General features: G+C 40.8%; 1 protein-coding gene across 1 annotated transcript in view; it reads right to left on the bottom strand.

Moving 5' to 3' along the window:
* The window catches only part of SUCLG2 (succinate-CoA ligase GDP-forming subunit beta), a 131,289-nt gene extending 114,935 nt beyond the window's left edge, over positions 1–16,354 (bottom strand). Inside the window, exon 1 of the mRNA XM_086619001.1 lies at positions 16,256–16,354. Within this exon, the coding sequence (XP_086475127.1) occupies positions 16,256–16,339 (84 nt within the window). The 5' untranslated portion in view covers positions 16,340–16,354. The remainder of the gene's footprint in view (positions 1–16,255) is intronic.
* Positions 16,355–19,630: the final 3,276 nt, after the last annotated feature.

Genomic DNA, 19,630 nt, shown 5'->3' with positions numbered 1-19,630 from the left:
GGCAATTCATTTTAACTGAGTAAAAACAAAGGCAACCCACAAACTCCAGTTAATAGTTACAGGTCTTTTAGTTCTAAATTTATTACTTGAAATACACCACACAAAATATCTTGAGCAGTAAAAAGCAGTATGTCTCGAAGGGGGGGAGGGGGGGCGGAAAGATCATACTTCCCAGTTCTTTAAAGGCTACGACGTTTTGATCAATAAACTGTAGGGGCAATTTACTGTTTTATAGTACTGAACCGTATACTCACTTTTCAGAATGAGTGAGATCTGTCACTGCAATTGTTAAGGCTTATATAACTCTCAACTTCATATAAAATAAATAAATAAATACATAAACAAAAACAAACATGAAATATGCCGCTACATTGCTGTTTACTAAAGCTTGACAGCCTGTTCTGGTGGATAACTATTACTACTCCTAACAGCTATATAAGACTTTGAAATAAGATGTCTAAGTTAAATAACTAAATGATTCTTTTCATGTGCCCAAAAAAATAGAAAAATTGGAGCTTGGTTATAAAAGGAATACAAATTCTACTGTTAAATTGTTTACATTCTACTGTTAAATTGTTTACAAATATTAAACTCAGACAAACGGTTGAGAGGATGACCAAGAGCTTGGAAAGCGCAAGTTGGTTTAAGTCTGCAAACTTTAACAATTTCAAGAGTGAAACAGGCAACCGTTTCTGCTCAGAAGTCCATTACTGAAAACCTAGCCATCATGTTGAGTGAGCAAATCTTGACAGCAAAGCCCAAAGTTGAATCCTATTTTGGAAAAATCTTTGCCTGGCATTGCCTTAATATTGTTTTCAATTACCCAAATGAGCGCATTCAAAACTGAGCACTTTGCAGCCTCTGAAAACACTAATCCACCCTTAAGTCATGCTTAGACTGATGGAAAAGCATTTCAGCTCAATCCATAGGCACAGTGACGTTTAAACAGCAGCACACTGGAGCAACCAACCAATCCCTCCCCTTGTGCTTTGCAATCCAGGAAAACTAGTGCTGTTTTACGCCTATCTGCCTTACGCAGTTTTCCAACCAAAGCTGGCACCAGTTTAGACTTCACCACCACTCTCCCACATACCGCTGATGCACCCTCACACAGCTCTACAGCCCCTCTAACAGCCAAGTGCTTTGTATTACTTGAAGCCAAGAAGCCCAGGTTCCGCACGAAGTCATTACTTTAGGGCTGGTTTCCCATTTCTGCTCAGATGCCCTGGCAGCAAGTTGCCACCACGGCTCCTCGGCTGCTCATTCCTACACCCTCCCTCGTGTCCCCAGAGCCAGAAGTGGAGCTATCCCAGCAGAAAGCTTCTTTTGCTGCTGCGACCCAACCCACCAGAGGACCAGGTGAAGATGAGAGCCAGTGCAAGAGAGCAGTGAGGGCAGGACCACCCCTTCCAACAACAACCTGCCCTTACCCCAGAGTAGCACAGACACGAGACAGCACTGCCTGATGCAAACCCAGCCTGAGGAAGACAACAGGGAACTACATGCGAACGACTCAACTGCACATCTCCTCCTGAAGCAATTATTCAAATCCACTGGAGTTCACTGTAGAGACAATAACACTCCAGAAAAGATATAGTTCAGAAGTCTACAGTTTAAAATAGTCAAAGGATTTTACTTTTTTTCTTACTACATTAGATGTTTGTGTCACCATTTTAATTCTAGCTCATGCAATCAAAACAAGCGCTTAGTTAAATCCTCCCCTGAAGACTTTCCCACAGTTCAAGGAAAAGCCAATTTCTCTTGTCATGTTGCAAGGTTCTTTTAATAGGAGCCACTGCAAAACAGAGATAGGAAGGCAGGAATCAGAGTGCATCACAGCAGGAAACATCAAGATGGTGACAAACATCAAAGAAATAAAGGAAAGAGCCTTCTCGAACCAGTAATATGCCAATTTTAGAAAAGGAAGCTATTTCAACTGAAAAGCTAAAGACAGTATATTTAGTCATCCCATCCTCTTCAGTTTAGAGACACTACCTTCTCTTCCATCGGCAGGCAGCAGTGATTAATCTAATGCATCATAATAAAGTAAGGCTATAAACTACACATTACCTACCTGTGGACAACAAAGAGTGCTAAAAACTAATAAATGCCAGTTGACACCACTTGTGTGTCGAGAAACAGGCAGTCACCAATTACTAACAGAATGAGAGTTTGTTTGTTTAATGATTATGCTAATTTACTGAACTCTTATTAGACAGATATACAGGCAGTATTGATGGGTTCCATAAGGCATTATAAAGTATGGCTAAATTATTTCAAAACAAATTAAACCAAAACATATTGTACACTATTTAAAGGAATAATAAAAGCCTGGTAGTCAGTGACTCCTCAGGATGAGCTCTCTGAAAAAGGCACAAGTTTTCAGAACTGTATAGAACTAAAAACCTACTGCTGCAGCAGAAAACTTCACACCTACGTGCACGGGAACTTACAGCCCAGAATCCTGACCCTCCTGAACACAGATGAGAAGATGTGCCCAGCTGGCATACAAGTGCCAGTGCTTTATAAATCCTTGCAGAGGCACATGCTGAATCAGGCATGTGCTAACACACACCTGCTCTAACAGGTAGAGAGGGTCTGAGAAACTGGGTATGAGACGATACACCAGCTGTATCACCAGGAGATGATACACCATCTGGAGCTCACCAGGGCAGAGGCTGAAGGACTAAGATAAGAGATGCTGAAGAACGTGGCACATAGCATTTTCCACCCAGCCACCTATTGCATCTTGTTGTCACTAATAAATTCTAACCTATCTACAGCAATAGAGTTGTAAAAGACTATCCATCTGCAGATTTAGTGCTGTGCAACATGGCCTTGGAAACAAAAAGCAGCTATTAATCCTTCAACTCCTAATTTCTCTTTGCTTGTGTTGAGGCTGCGTCTAGTTTCTCTTTTTATCACTTAAAAATTTTAACTTCCTAAATTAAGAAGGAAATAGAAATTGTTTTTTCATTCAAGAAAAGAATCACTATAAGCAATATCTGTCGATTTGTAACCATTTATTTATACACAATTTAAATGAGAATATTACTTTCTCGTTCAAAATTCAGGTCTTGACAAAGGAGTTTCATTTCAATAATATCTTAGAAATAAACACCAATTGATATCAAATAAACATCTGTAAAATACTCTCTAAATGATATGGCCACATAAGTCATACTTCTGCTTTTTAAAGAGAAAATACAAGAGACAGACACAAGAGACTGCAGCAGGGTGCACTTTCAGCCAGAGGGAGGAGGTCTGACATTTATGTGCCATACAGGACAGTTCAAAGCAGCAAGATCCTGCAGCAACCATTTAGAAAAAGAACAGTTTCAGCCTCAACCAGAACAGCCATCCCTGAATGTCAAAATTAACCTGGGAGAGGGAACAATTCAACTAAAGGAATAAGCCTACTGGATTTGACCCCAAAGCAAAGTAATGGATCGAACTCCATCACTCTCCCCTGACTTCCTCAATGAAGTGGGTAAACTTTCCCAAAACATACTCACCAGCTGAAATGCCAACTTTGCAAAGTAATTGAATCTGAAAATATGTGGCTCTATTTGAGCTTTTTAAGATTAAAACTCAAATGTCATCAGGACTGGGAGGGACTGAACATTTCATTCATTACTCACTACCTCAAAATTAATTCATTAATAAATACATAAAATACTCATGAGTATTTACCTCTTCCACTTCTAAACCAACACTACCTGCCACTAAAAATATATATTTAACTGTAATGACATACTAATCAATATTCTGTTTGGAAATACATAATGATACTTCAACATCCCTCTTTATTTTTGTTTCAGCATTTTCTTTCCTCTCTCAATGGTGGAATGCCTCGGCTGGGAATGGAGTATGTCCATCAGTTCTGGAGTGGCTGGATGCTGTTGTGGCTTTTTTTGCTTTATTTATCTCTTTCATTAAAACTCACCTTCTAAATCTTTCCACAGCAGCTCCAACATGAGACAGTATAATTTCGCTGCACTCTAACGAATGAATGCCACAGAAACAGAAGAGAACTCCTCGAGACAGCACCAAACTCATTCACATATTATTCACAATTCTGAAACTTAGATTTACAAAGCCATATAGATTGAATTAAAAAAAATGGAACAGTATTTTGGAACCCTTCCCTTTCACCTATGTCATAGCAATATGCACATGAAAAATATAAACTTTTAGAAGCATCTCCGTTATGTCTCGGACATTTCACAGTTTTGCAGATAAAACGGTAAGGATTATTTAAGCTTTGCCAGTCTCTTAGTAAATGTACTCAGAGTGGAAGTGGGGCTGAAAATCTTGAACTGTTATTTTAACAAAACCATAACGCTTCCATTAGCAGTTCTCCTGAATGTTCCTGCTAGCTGTCTACTGCAAGAAACCTTTTTACTTCAAGGGTTCCTGAACGTCTCCCTCTATACCTTTCTGACCTATTATGTTCTTTTGATTTTATCTTGTACTCCTCCTTGACCTTTTATAATCAGTCTGATTGCAAACTGATTGATCCCAAGCTTAACCTCTGCACTCTTCTGGAAATGATGCAGCGTGGCGTCATGTTCTTGCACTGCAGAACTCATTTGGGTCATTAGCTCAAGAGAGAAAAAAAAAAGGAAACTACACAATTCCATTCCAGTGTGCCTTTAAATCACATTTATAAACTCACCTTTCTGATTTACCCTTCTGTTTACTTCTCACGCAAGGAAGCAGAGACAAGAATGAACTTGAAGCAAGTCCTTCACTCATTGTAGATTTAAAGACTCCAGTAATGATTATACTTTATAGACTTATTTACAGCTTGCTTACACACAGGGATTTTGACAGCTATTCTGTAAATACACTCTCCCACCCACTAAGCTCCATTGTAAACTACCAGGAACAAGCACAGGGTCAGACTTGAGCTCCTTCTGTCACCCTTATTCTCCTTATCTTGGAAAACCAGAACCTGAGTCCACATGCTTGTGCACCACAAGGCATATCCTAGCAGCTACCACGTGGATATCTTTCTGGGTGTCTGTGGTTACAGTTTTGTGGTAGGACTGCAGTCCTCAAAAGTAGAAGAGGAGATGGTGGGAAGAATGTCCTCCTGGACAGTAAGACCCTGACCTCTCTACTCCATTTCCCATACCTTGCCAGCCTATTGTTCAGCAGTTGTTTCAGTCAGGCTGCTACAGACTGACGTCCAAATTAAGCAGCACATAGCCAAATCCCTAACAACCTGCATCCTGCACCTCCACCCAGGGGAATATTGAGCCCTCTATTTACATGCAAACACCAAAATAGAAATTGCTGCAAATTAAGTGACAGCACATGTTTGACACTGGCAAGCTCTCTGATGCATTCTGCTTAGCATTTAAAGGCTGACTGAGCAGAGCTGAGCGCTCAAATCCCACCAAAGTTCACCTCAGTAGTGAATCATTAGCAACTCTGGAAAATCCAGCTGAAACAGCAGTCTCCTTATTCTGGGAGATTCTGTGAAAACCTTCTGGTTTGAACACCACGCCTAAGGTGACGTACCAAACAGGATTTCAGCAAACCAAAGCAGCCTGCCCAAACACAAAGCTGCTAGCCCACTGAAAGGGGCGAACAATTTTGTGCTGGTAGGGAACAGGCCCTCCTTGCTTACTTCAGAAAACATTTGCAAAACATTTTTTTTCTTGCATTCTTTATCCAAACTTCAGCAGAATAAAACAGTACCAAAAATACTTATTGTACAGCCACAGGTGCCCAAGAAACAAGCACGCCTACAGAAGCTTTATGCTTCTGGAATCGATTTTCAGAGCCTTTGCTTGGCTAAAGGAAACAAGAATATGAATTCATAGATGAAATTTCTGCTTTTGTCAATGTGCTAGCCACCAGTAGCACTGCTTTGCATTAGTAATTAATTTTAGTCAAATTATGTTCATTTTGCTTATTTAAAACTTCAAAGCTTTAGGAAAAAAATACTTTCCTGACCTAAAAAGTAAGGGCTTTGAAGTATCTAATGAAAATAAACTTGCTACCATACACAACTGCGTAATCAGTTGCAGAAAATACCATAATACTTTCCCTGCCTTTGCAAATGAAAGAAGATTGTTGGTGATATGCCTCGCATTCAAAAAGTGAAATGAGCTATCTCCTCCACATAAATCTGAAATATTCTTTTATTTTAAATATCTTGAGGGGAAACTTTATAAGATAAGAACAAAAATATTAAGTGTTTATTATTTTTTACAAGATTAAAATTATACTTTTATGCAACTATGAAGAAATGATTTAAATATTAAATAACCAGGAAAAATAATTCTAAAACTATTTTACCACAAACCACGAGATATAAAGAGTATGCTTTTCAGAGTATCCCCACTATTAATTTTTTGTACACTTCATCCTAATTAAGCTTCCTGAATCATTAGGAAATTCAAAGCATGTCAATGGCTTGATCAGAAACATCTCTGAATTCCTGACTCAAGTAATCACATCTATCAAAGAAGTGTTCCACGCCTATCATACCCTGGAAGAATACTTTTTCAAGTGTTAAGAGTCACTGACGTTTTAAGAAAAGCAACAATAAAATGCCTATTTAGACAGTTTGAGTTCCATTTTTGATCACAGAGAAGCAAATATGAAACATAATCAGTTTTTTGTTCCAGCTCTTTAATACTTTAAGTCAAATCATGATAATTTCCATGCTACCTAATTATGTCATCACAGAAGATTATGACTTTAGGCACTAAGCAGCACAGCACTCCCAAGCAATAAAGATGCAAATGCCCACAGCAGTAGCATAAAGAAATATAGAAAAGTATCTACAGAAACAGTCCTACTGCATACCTAAGTCATGGCTGGTTTACCAAACTAGTCCAGAATGGACTGGAACAGCTTCTAGCCTGGAAGCACCAAAAAAAATGACACAATTTTTGTTTAAATCTGAACGCTTCATAACTTTTACTGTTAATAAATCTTGGTTTTAATTAGACCATTTGGCTTAGACTGACATGAAGCAAACTCAAACAAACAAACACACAAGAGGAAGGCAGCCTTCCGGCTGCTTGGGCAGAGTTGGGGTGAAACCAGAAGCTGCCACAGAACAACGATGAAAGTATGCTTTTGATGGGAAGCCAGAAGTTACGAACGCTTTTCCTTCCTTTGCAGGTCATTTCTTTATTAATATTTCTCCATTATTCACGCCAGAAATTCACCCTGCTGCCATTCTCAAATCCCAAAGCAAGCCTAGGACACTAGAGCAACATCGTTTCTTCATCATCAAAGACTGTGACCTCGGAGTGAACTTCTGTATTTCTGGCTCCACTCCAGGCAAATGAAAGTCTGTTTCAAGTCATCCCTAAAACAAAGCAATCTGATTTCTTGCTTCCTGGAAACAAAGGCGTGTTCCCACCTGTGCTCAGCCATTCCAAATGACTGAGACTGGCAGACACTGGAAGCTGGGTGGACAGTAAAAGCTAATGGGTGAGCAAAGAGAGTAGGGGAGAGCAATCCCTCAGCAGCAGCACGTTGGCTGAGCAGCTCTTTAAAACCACTGCCTACCCACCCCCTGATAACACCAATCGGGCGCTACACCACTGAGCTCACCAGCAAAGCCAATGCTGACCCGAAACGCAAAGTCATGAACAAAGCGTTCGGTCACCGGCAGAAATCCAATCTGTAACCAGCCAGAAACCCCCCAGCCAACCTCCCACACGAGGGGGATGAGGAAGGAAGTGCCAACTCTGCAGAGTCAGAAACTCCCAAGTGCTCCTCCCAGCCCTGGGCTCCTCTGTGACAAACACCAAGTGGGACTTCCCATCTCCACCTCAAATCTCCCACTGCTATAGGGATGGTCTAAAAGAGCCCTTAGACAAACTGCCTATGATGAATGTTTTTTTCAGAATATCCATTACTAGAGCTTCAAAGGAATAAGACGTATTACTGTGGTCAGGGACTTAAAAACACGTATTTTGTTTCTCACTCAAAACCTCTTTTTATTTCACTCTTAACAGGTGCCACCAATGTGGCATGGGATGAGACATCTCTGCATCAGTGGAAGAAAATACTGAAAAGTGACCAGGCATTACAATCCAAAATCCGCAGGCTGCAAGTCTGCAGAGAACTCGAAACTCCTCGCTTCCCCGTCTGACAGACTGACACCTTTATCTGCCACATTTTTCTCACCTTGGATAGACTATCGAGCAGCTAGAAGATTTTGAAAATGGACTGACCAAAATAAGCTCTCCATTAGCACTACACAGAGAAGTAATAACTGAGAGGACATGGGAAAAATCCCAGATAGACAGGTTATGCACTAGAGTTTTTCTACCCTTGGTGGATGCTTGACATAAAAAGATCTATGCAGCTCCTAAAACCCAAATGTATAATAGTCACGACAAAGCTCACAGGTAAACTAACTGTAGCCTTAAACGAACTCCAGCCAGAGTATGCATAGCTCTGACTGGCACTGATAAACTTACTAAAACACATGGTCTGACTACACGGAGGGAGAGGAAGGAAAAGGGTTTTAATCCAATGGAACAGATCTTCCAAGCCCACAGGATGATGGCATTACTTCACTGATTAAGGAAATTGGGAATATTCCCAGCACCTTATTACAGCCCATGCTGTATCCACCAAAAGAAATAACATCCATTGCTCTTCCCTCAAAGACTGACAAAACCAGCCATCTCACCAGAGAAGGCTATCAAGTTGGCCAAGCAATCCTCCTTCATAAATCCAGGCTGCCCTGATCTTCACATCCCCAACCAGTTCCTCCTTGTTTGTATGCATGAGGTCCAGTAGTGTCTCCCGTCGTTGGCTCTTCAGTCATCTCCATCAGGAAGCTGCTATCAACGCTCTCCAGAAACCTCCTGGATTACCTGATTAATTGCGTCCTGCTGCACTGTCACTCCAGCAGCTACTGGAGTGAATGAAGTCTCCCACGAGGCCCAGGGCCTGCTAACACAAGGCTTCCTCCAGTTGTCTGAAGCTTCACCTGATTCTTGCTGATTGAGCTGTCTATAGCAGACACGTACAACAGCATCGTCAGCAATGTTGGTCTGTCCCCTAATCCTGACCCACAGGCCGACAGCTGGGTCATCAACTCTCCCTAGATGGAGCTCCACCCATTCCAGCTGCTCTCTCACATCATATTTCACATCATGTTTAAAGCAAGCTCTAAAAATCAGTTCCTCAATTCCCAAAATTTATGGCATTACTTAAGACTATTTTAATTTCAGTCATTTAACTGAAAAACAAATCCAGACTGAAACTCTGCATGAAAGAATTCAATTAAATAAAGTCACTGTCTCCAATGTGTTTGGAGTGGCAGAGTTGAAGAAGCTAGCAAATGTAAGGGAAAATAAATTTCTCATGCCATCTTCAGACCTTAAAAAGTTAAGCAACTGATCTGTCGACAATAAAAAGTTTTCTGTTGTTTTCAATAGCCCTTTCATCTACGATTTTTATAAATATCTATCTGTATCTTTTACCTTCACCTATCATTGTTACCTATAATTTGCACACAAAATTTTTCCCATAACTAGAATTTCTCAGACACTTTTATACCAATATTGTGTATGACCACCTTTCCCCCCTGCACTCCCAAGGGAGAAACTTTCTTGGCTGCCACTAAATCAGCAGATTTCAAATTTAACTGTTGTTTTGTCCACGGATTCCTCAGAGGAAGATCTCAAAAGAATGATGAAGTGTTCCACTAGTAATTTGTGACTGTTTAATTTGCAGGTTCATACTTTAGTCAAAAGTCTTGGATAGGCAGACAAACCTACCAAACAATCAAAAATCTGCCTTAGTTCTCCATTCCTGACAATTCCTACAAAACTTTTGCATCTCACGAAGGATTTGGGTGGACAAGAGTTAGACGCCAAAGCTGAAGTAACTACAGTAAAAGTAGAGACTAAAAATTTAGACTATTGCTCATTGCTGATACTCCTCAGAGTCTATCTACTCCTGTAATACCTTGACAATTTTCATCTTTCCCAGTTATTGTTCCCCTGAGCTTGCTTATTGCTCCAGAATTATTCTAAAAGCACACTGTACAAATGGGTGTTTAAAGTTGCTGCTACCTAAACTCTCAAAATATCTATCAATTTTCAGACAAATAAAACTCTTCCATTTACAGTTTAATTATTAAAAAAAAAAAATAAAATAACCTTTTTGTTACAAACTGAATTACTGCTCACTGAATCCTGAAGGTCAGTATTTTGCCTGCTCCACCTTCCTTAAGACAAGCCATCAAATTTATTAACTTAAAACACCTAGATGCTCTGTATAAAGAGTCGCATCTTCACTCTACAGATGCAGAAAGCACACTGCAAAGTTTCAACATTTATAACACCTTTTGTACAAACTAATTTAGCTGATAAGGACGTGCATAGAACCTTTGGTCCTTCACTTGTAAACATGAAGAATCTATACCTTTTTATTAGGAAAAGCAGAAAATTAAAATCCAAATCATTAATTATACAAAGATACAAATGATAGAGGCCAATTTAATCTACTTTGCTCTCTAGGGCCAATCAATAAAGCACTACTGCACAAATTAAAGACAAACATGGTGGACCGAAATTGATCTGCCACCAAGTACTACCAATGTGCAAGGTAAATAAATTCATATGAATAATAATGTGTCACTCACAAAATATTTGAAAGGTGATTTTCTTCAACGAAAGAGTCTTTGAGTGAAACAGCCCAACCTGTATTTCATGCCCAACAGGCACAGCGCCCAGAGCTTTATGAGTTTGGATTCTAAGCTTATACACCATGGGCTCATCACAGAAATAAAACAAAAGGTAATTCAGGTTTGGGATACATTCTCATAGTTTAGGAAACTTATGAGCAAGCAGAAAGAGACCAGAGACCAGGAAGAAAAAAAGCTCACGGGTAAATCTGCTACACAAACCAGCACCTTTTAAACAAACAAAACAAGTGAAACTCAAAAACTTTTATTTACTGAATATATTTTGTGCTATCAGTATAAAATTTTAACTGATGATTGTAGAAAGTGTTCCAATAAATAAGTGTAAATACTTGCTGTTTTTCAATTCCTTCACAGTCAATATTTAGCCACCAATTATACAAGATCATCGCCATCAGCATAACATCACAAAAAAAAAAAACACACACCACAAAAAACTCACCACTCTTGGGTTCTTATTTTCTTATTTCAATTGCCATATGAAAGGAGGGCTTCAGCTTACAGTTTAGAATCTGCTTTAACTACCATTCACACAACAGAGACTTCAACAGCACAGCACACCTCCACTATTAAGGAATTTTTCACAACAGTCAATCTTAATTTCTCTTAGTTTCATGCCTACTCCTGCTGTGTTACCTAGTTAAAATAAGATCCATAACCAGCTATTAATAATGGATCTATGTTTAATTACCAGTTCCAAAGTTACTGTCATCATCAGTGGCACAGATAACACATTCTGTGCCCCGTGTTTTATGAAAACGCTATGGAGTACACAGCTGATTCGCAGAAGGCTGGAAATGGGCTTTCTCAGCAGAGCGTGTTAAAGGAGGAAATTTTCTGGAGAAAATCCTTAGAGTACATGCTCAAAGCTGCAGATTATAGTCTCAGACATGCACAGAACGATTGGACTGGCTGAGGCAAGAATAAGCCGAACTACTTGCTACAGGTGTGGTCAAGAGCAATGACAGAAAAATAATTTATCAGTCAGCACTAAGTAATTCTGGAACTGTACCTGTGAGTCCCCAAAATGGGGAAAATCATATCTCTAAGCACTAAATGAACACATTTTCAATTTTCGCTGAAAATTAACCTTCCAAAAAAGAGAGGGGAAAATACAGCAGAGAAATTATCTACTTCTAAGAAACAAACTCCAAGTCTTACTAAACGTTCATCTCACTTTTCTGTATTCCTAAAAGAATCTCAGCTTCACACATTCTTCATAGTATCTTTGTTGGCAGACATTACCCAGAAAGACCAAATGAAAGTTTTAGAAAAAAATAAAATAACTGGAAAAATGCCACACACTGACAATATTCCAGAGAAAAACAGAAGGAAACAAACACTCTCTCAGATACCTGTAAAGAAAACACAGAGTTTGTCTACTGACACTTCACCTGGTACCTCAGGAGGCAGATCAATGAAAAAACACTTGCTTTTATAGCAAAAATTTCAATGAATCCTAAACATACCCAAGCAAGGCAAGGAGTCTCTCGGTAAACTGGTTGGGAGTTCAGTTGGAGAGCCAAGAGGAAGGGTTTACTTACCCACAGACAGGTTTAAGACCACAGGTGTCTCAGCTAATTCTCAACCTAATGTCATATTCATGAAGGCTGCCTCTTCTTATCTAATTAGCCCTATCCCCTGATTACACCTAAACGAGGTACAGAGAAAGATAAATAACAGTAGCAAAGTGAAGCTTTTCACTTCAAGAAAAAGCTGCAAATGTCTATGCCAGAGACAGATTGCTCCTAAGACAGAAGTCCCACCAGTATAAAACAACATGAAAAATAATTAAAAAAAAAAAAAACAACTAAAAAAACCCCACAGCCTAATGTTATATTTATGTGTTCATTTCCTTTCTAAAAAGATTTTGATAACCATGTGTTCAATGGAACTACCAGGGAAGAGTGGGGCAAACATCTGCTCCACTTTGGCATTTCAGTTTTGTCTGGAGTTTGAAGGGGGCTTTGCAGTCATTTGGTTTAGGTATCTACAGAAAAAAAATGTTTGTGAAAGTCTGTAGGCTCATGTACTTCCTGCCTCCCGGTTACAGTTTTTAAAACCTTAAAAATTATAGCAAAACTAGTAAGCAGGAAAAGCCAAATAGGGAAACAGTGCGAACCTTCAAGAAACTTTCAAGAACTTAACATAAAACCAAAAAAAATTAAAAAAAAGTCAGAATTTGGCATTGAAGTAGCTTCTGAAGTCATGAATTGAAAGTTATTTTCAGTAACGTTTTCTGTTGCATGGAAGATCATTAAGCTCACAGCTGATAGCTTCTTAACAATGCACTTTCTCTGTTCAGCATTAATGAGGCTTTACAGGTATTTAATTCTAGGAACTGAAGGCATCCGTAGCGAGCAACCTTGTGCAGTTCCCTACTTTTAACATATAGAGCACTCAGCAGATTTTCTAACAGGTATACTGTTTAATTCCATCTTTTTTCCTTCCCTATTTTTTAAAAAAATATTTTCAACACGCGTGAAATTTGGAAACATCACGGCAGGACCGAGGACCGTTTGGAAGCCCCAGGACAGGGTTGTATCGCACCAGCCAATCTGCTCCCTGTACTGGGAAACTGGAGAGTTACCTTAAGCATTTTTTTTTATTATTATTCTGATTTAATTGTTCCTTATTTATATTCATTGCCGAAATCCACTGCATCTGAAGCTATTCCGAAAACACAGCATTCTCCCAAAGGGCCCAATCCAACTCCCATTCAAATAAACAGCCTTCAATGGAGCCTATTTGTTGCTAGCCAACAAGATTGAATTCTGCTGCAGAGTGGTCCCTGGAGCGTTTGTCACAGCTCTTTACAAATATTGCTCCTGTAAGAGCAGGTCTAAATACCCTTGTCCACATGCACTGCAGACAACTGAAATCTATCTTTTATCTTCTTGAAACACTCTGTCAGATTTAAACTCTAAAAGCACAAGGAACTGAATCTATCTGAAACTATCAAGAATATAAAAAGTAAAAAGAGTAAAAAATGTTCAACAGTTATAAAAAGGTAAAGAGCCAAAGGAAAAGCAGAAGAATGATAAAACATTTTCATGTGATAGGATCAAGTATCATTTATTCCACCCTTAAAATGATCCTACACAGAAAAATGTTTGTGTGTAGACTGTAACACCAGTATACAACCAAACTTCTCAAAAAGCTTCTTTCGACACAGCTATGAACAACACTGATAGTTTCAAAATAAGAGGAAATTTTGCAACGAATACAAAGCTTACAAACACCACTCCAACAGTAAGCCATGAAGGTTATGAAGAAAGACTTTAAATCTCACCAAGTATCTATTCACACAGGCTTAACAGAACAACAAAGTTTAAGTCTGCTATTTCTTGATTAGATCCTTACCACGTGGAAGACCCTTATCTGTGAGAAGAAAAATGGGACAGGCTTTGAGAAGAGGTCAGGTTTTGCCAGTTTATGGTAAACAAAGAAAAGGGTGTAACTTCTGGCCTGAGCTAAGTAGGGAATGATACAAATAAGAAAAACTCTTTCAATGGAAGGACTCTCATTCTCAGATGCTGTATCCTTGTAGCACAGAATCCAGGCTGGCTGATGAATTTATTTGTAGTTTGAAGCCTGAGACAGTGAAAGGTTAGGAGATTGTTTTGACAGGAATTCTATAACGTAACATTGCAAAAATGACAACCTTTCCACAGGAAAGTGTTTTACTATGAAATTACGAACTTGATTTGTTGTTATCCAGTATTGATGTGGTTCTTGAAAATAGGCTACTTGGAAAGCACAGATCTTGCCTGATGCTCTCCATATCTGTCAGAGTTCAGAAACCGAGTAATAAAATATGATTTATAATACGAGTTTAATGTCTCTGTTTCATAAGTAACACACAGAAAATAATTTTAAATGTTTTTTAAAAAGTTGGCCACCTTAATATCCCAAGAACACTCTTAAGAATCCCAAGTTACAGGATCACCTCATGCCTTGCGAGATGACAGAACAGAGCACACACTCCTACTTTCCACCTCTACCTCAAATCTCCGCTGCCGCGCCAGATAAAGACAGGGCTTGAAACCGAGCTCAACCAAAGCACCGTCTACACTTCACTCCGAGATGACTGTCCAGGCAGCACTCCATACTGAAGCCCTACAAAAGCCCTCCATCTCAGAGCCCTACAGAAACAGCAGGGATGCGCACAAAAACGGGGAGGTTACCTCTGAGTTTCTTATTGTAGCGTCAAGTAAGTCATGATGGCAGGAACACATGTTCAACCACACAAGGCGTGCACACCAAACGCTGCTGGGACTGACAGGATTGCTCATCGACACAAAAATATTTAAATACGTATGTATGTACAAGGATAAATATACGTACACACACATTTATGTATATATTCACAGACATAAACACTCTCCCTGTGTGTATATACAAAATGGACATACACTAAACCAACCCATCAAATGCACTGAATTGCCAAATACTATTCCCACCATTAAAAAAGGAAAGTTGGGCACAAAAGATCTCAGATTTAAAACTGAGCTAGCTCACATCCCTCGTGATGAACCACACAAAAGCAGATGCACAATGCAGGTTCCGTTCAGCACCAACACCACGCTCTATCCCACAGCCGTCCCACGCAGCCGTACCCCAGCAGCGGCACCTGCCAAGCAGAAGCAGCCAGAAACGAGCTTTGTTTGCTCTGGAGGCTTTTGCTTCTGAGAAAATACTTATGCTCAGAAGCGCGGACCAAAGTAGATTCCCATGCAGCTGCTGATGTGATAAAAAGACAAAATAAAGAGGCTGGTTGCCAAAGGCACCAGAGCTGTCCAAATGTATGCATCTCATTTTACCTTCAGCATTTCTGCTGTGGAGGTGAATAAAGAACTCCCGCTGCTCCTCAAGAGAGCTCCTGAACATGAGCCCTCCAAGGAGGCCCATTTACTCTCCCATCACGCTTCCGAAGTTCAAGACCACTGGGAAGCCGGAGCAACCACCGGCCTTTCCAGGTGAGCGCAACTGAGCATCCTCGCTCCAGCCTGACCTCGGCCACCAGCGCAAAGCCAACTCGGTGCTGCCACTCGACACGTGTTTAGGTGATCGATACCACTGCATGCAAGGTGTTGCCTGTTTCTGCTATTAAAATCATTAGAAGAACTGTCAGTTTTAGGGGCTGGGAGGTTTTCAGAGCTTGTGCTTCAGGTCACGTTCCGGTCGGTTCAGCCCTGACCCGGACCGCGGCGCCGCTACCCGCCCTTCGCCCCGGCGCCGCAAAACGCCGGGCGCGATGGAGCGAGGCCGCTTGCTCCGCTCGTTCCTACCGCCAAAGGCACCGCGCGGCTCCAGGCGCCACAACCCGCGCAGCAGCCCGAAAGCGAACGGTCTCCCTCACGCTGCGAGCGCCGGGCGCGTACAGCGGGAGGCTGCGAGCGGGGCGCCCCGCCGGCCGCGGGGGAGAGGCGGCTCCAGCGGGCGGGAGGCGGCGGGCGAGAGGACGGGGAGCAGCTCCTGAGGAGCGGCTCCCCTGAGCGCCTGGGCCGCGGGCAGAGCCGGCAGGACACGGCGGCCGGGGCCGGGCTCACTCACCGGGAAGCCGCCCCGCAGGCGGGCGGATCTCAGCGCCAGGTCCCGCAGCACAGCCCCCGCCTGCGCAGCCAGGGCAGCCGCCATCTTAGCGCGCCCTCCCGCCGGCCGCTGTCTCCGCCCTGCCCCGCTCCGCGGGCGGAAGCTCGGCGCGGCCCTGCGGCGCCCACCGCTGCGGAGGGGCGGAGAGGGGACGGGAGCAGCCTCCGGAGCGGCCCCCGGCGGGCGCAGGGCAGGGTGCGAGGGGCTGGCGGCGGTGGGAGGCTGTGTGGGGCGACATCTTGGGGCTGGGTGCGTGGGTGAGGCCGGGGTGCGGGGAAGGCGCGTGGGAGAATGCCGTGTTTTCGAAACAGCTTCAGATGCAGTGGATCTCAGCAATGAATATAAATTGGAAATAGTAAAATAACCTAAGCTAATAAACCCTAGTGAGTCCTGCTAGGACTCAGCTTTTAGTCTGAATTCCACAAAACTCCTCTGTTTGTTCTCCATCCACAGGTGACACCTGTTGCTTAACGCCAAAACTGACACTGAATTCAGGGCCACCTGGGGGACGGTGCTTCAGACCAGAGCCCTGGTAGCTCATGGCTCATCGTGTGGATAGAAAATCTAACATAAGAGTTCCCAGTCTCAGCTGTGACTTCATGAAAGTGAGTTCTAGAAGCTAGATTTGTGAAAATACCTCGTTCCATCCATCCATCCATCAGTAGTGATTAGGGGCGGGTGTGCACACAGGTGTAGGGTGTCTACAATCTGAAGCAAGCTCAAGAGTCCAATGACCTTTGCTGCTACCGTCTTTATGTGAGCCTGCTGAGCATTTCTGCATCTGTCTCTGGATAATCCACCTATGAGTAATGGAGAGTTGACTTTAAATAGTTCACACAAATTACCGGTTAACAATGATGGTTTGAAAACCAAAATTTGTGAAAATTGAGCAGCAAATGAGATACACTTGCAATTTCACAACAGTTCATCTTAAATACACCTATATTGAAGCATGCAGAGTTTAGCATTATATGCAGGCATTAGTTGTGCTGAACATTATTTATTCAGTGGTTTGTGATGAAATAGTTGGATAAACAAAAGTCAAATCCCCATCTTCTAGTCCAAGATGTGAATGAGAACAAAGGGTAATGCTCCTGTCAGTGCTTAGGACTTACACTTCTAAACGTGTTAGGACTTACACTTCTTCTAAACGTGTTTTTAAAAAAATCGGGATTGAACAACTCCTTTATTGGAATTTAATCAGCAAATAATTTATACTTCTATTAGCAGAAATCTGCAATTTCATAAAATTGAGGTGCTAGGAAAATCTGAAATTGAACACTTTTGTCTTTGTCATGACAATTTAAGTAATGTAATATGTTTCAATAAAGAGTCTGAAGATGCAGCTTTTTGATAGCATTGAGCAATAATATATAGTACCCAATATTAACCTAGGTATTACTGTGTCTTTATTCTTTCAGAATATTATATACTGACTTTGGTATTATGATGGAGGAAATATAATTTCATTTTTAGTTTCATGACTGTGATTCAGTAGGCACAGTGTTTCCTAGTCATACAAACTATTATGGCTGTCTGCGTTAGGTATATAACAGGTATATAAGCTTTTGGATTGTGTGGTTTGCATAAAACACTGTCATTTAATGCTATGAGGAGCACTTTCACTGCATAATATAAAGAATGGACAACCTTCTTTACTATATTTTTATTGCTTAGATTTAGTAAATTGAAAAAAACTGTGCAAATGCACATTCTAAGTTAGTCACCAAGACATGATTTTTTTGTTATTGTCTCTAGGGTAGAAGATACCTGATCTTTAAAGTATGAGGAGAAAAGGTATAGAGATTCATTGTCTTCGTATTCGGTTTCCTTTTATGTATGTGCAAACCAAAGAAAATTTAGATCAAACAGGTCTCTGAAGCAATTAGCAGAGCAATCAAGAGCCAGTGTTGTTAGAGATTGGGGTACAAGGACATGTGTGTGGATGTGTGAGAGAAGAGGTACATGTTATGAATTATTGTTAGGAAACTGACCTGGGATGCAGGAATTTGGGAACAGCTAAGGAGTAGTCCCAACACACTATCCTGACAAATAAGGAGGGAAGGGAAGTGAACTGCAAAATAAAAAAGAGGAGAGAGAGAGGCTGATTTCAAAGTACATTCCTTCTAGGCTTCCAAACGTTCCTCCCTGTAGCTGTCATGGGTATGCAGCATTTGAGGGTGCTGCCTTTCTCATATCTTCCAGAGGATTAGCAAAAAGCTAGATGGTAGCTAAGCTTTTTAGCAGTGGTCTACTTAAGGCAAAACAACCAGTAATGTTTTTCCAATTAAGTTTAAAAAAAATCACATAAAGAATAACTCTTAAGAACTTATCCTTAAGCCTAAATAGTTGATAGCGTTCACGAGAAAACATTTAAAAAACAGAAAAGTTACTTTATGACAGGTAAAGCATAATTTTAAGTGGTTTTGCATTTCTTCTTCAGTGCAACAGTACTTGTTAACAGTGAAATAATCTATTTGTTTTCTCGTCCACACAGATTACCTCCCAAACCGTTACTCACTGATGTCACACCCAGCACATGGATGGTGTATCCAGCCGTTCAGAAAGGTTGTTTATCATTAACTTTCATTTAACATAAAACCTTTTGACAAATACAAACTCGTTATAGCTAGCAGAGCCGAATGGAGGGTTTTTTCTTAATATTTTTCCTGAGTAACATATCAGAGCTCATGCTGATACATGCCAGGAATAAAACCACTATTACAGCAATGAAACAGAGAGCATTTACATTTTCATGAATAGGACACTCTTCTAATTTATACTGAAATAGAATGGGGACAAATACCTGTTTTCTTAATCACACAGTTAGTATTACAACTTCAGTAGAGTACCTGTGAGTCAGGTGAGCCCTCACTTTCACTTTTGCTCACTGATAATATGGTTGCTGTAGTGTATTTTTGATGGGTTGTAGCCTCTTTCTCAGAAAACCGTGAACAGTGGACTGAAAGACATTTCATCATGTGCATATTACCTTGTAAGTATTCCTGTGGCAACTGTAGAACGTGAATGTGATATCCACATACATTTCCTAGAGAATTACTTCATCTGTACATGAAAGATACACCACACCCCCCCCCATCCCCAGCAATAATGCAAGAGGGTGGTAAAACTGCAACAATCTCTCTAAAATAGTCCCACTGTAGGTGACTGAAGAATTGGAAAGAAGCTCATAGACTGAGTCTTACAGTGTCACGACAGAGTGTGAATCCTGATGCACAAGTCCCTCTCAGTCTATGATGCTGTCTTAGTCCTTCACTGTAACTCATTCCTTTTCTCTGGTCGTGTCTGCTTGTCTCCAAATGTAAAACCTGAAAG

Source organism: Tauraco erythrolophus, chromosome 12, assembly GCF_009769465.1.
Source record: "Tauraco erythrolophus isolate bTauEry1 chromosome 12, bTauEry1.pri, whole genome shotgun sequence".
NCBI lineage: Eukaryota > Metazoa > Chordata > Aves > Musophagiformes > Musophagidae > Tauraco > Tauraco erythrolophus.
Note: the sequence above shows the minus strand (reverse complement) of the source record. Positions and strands in the feature narration are given on the sequence as shown.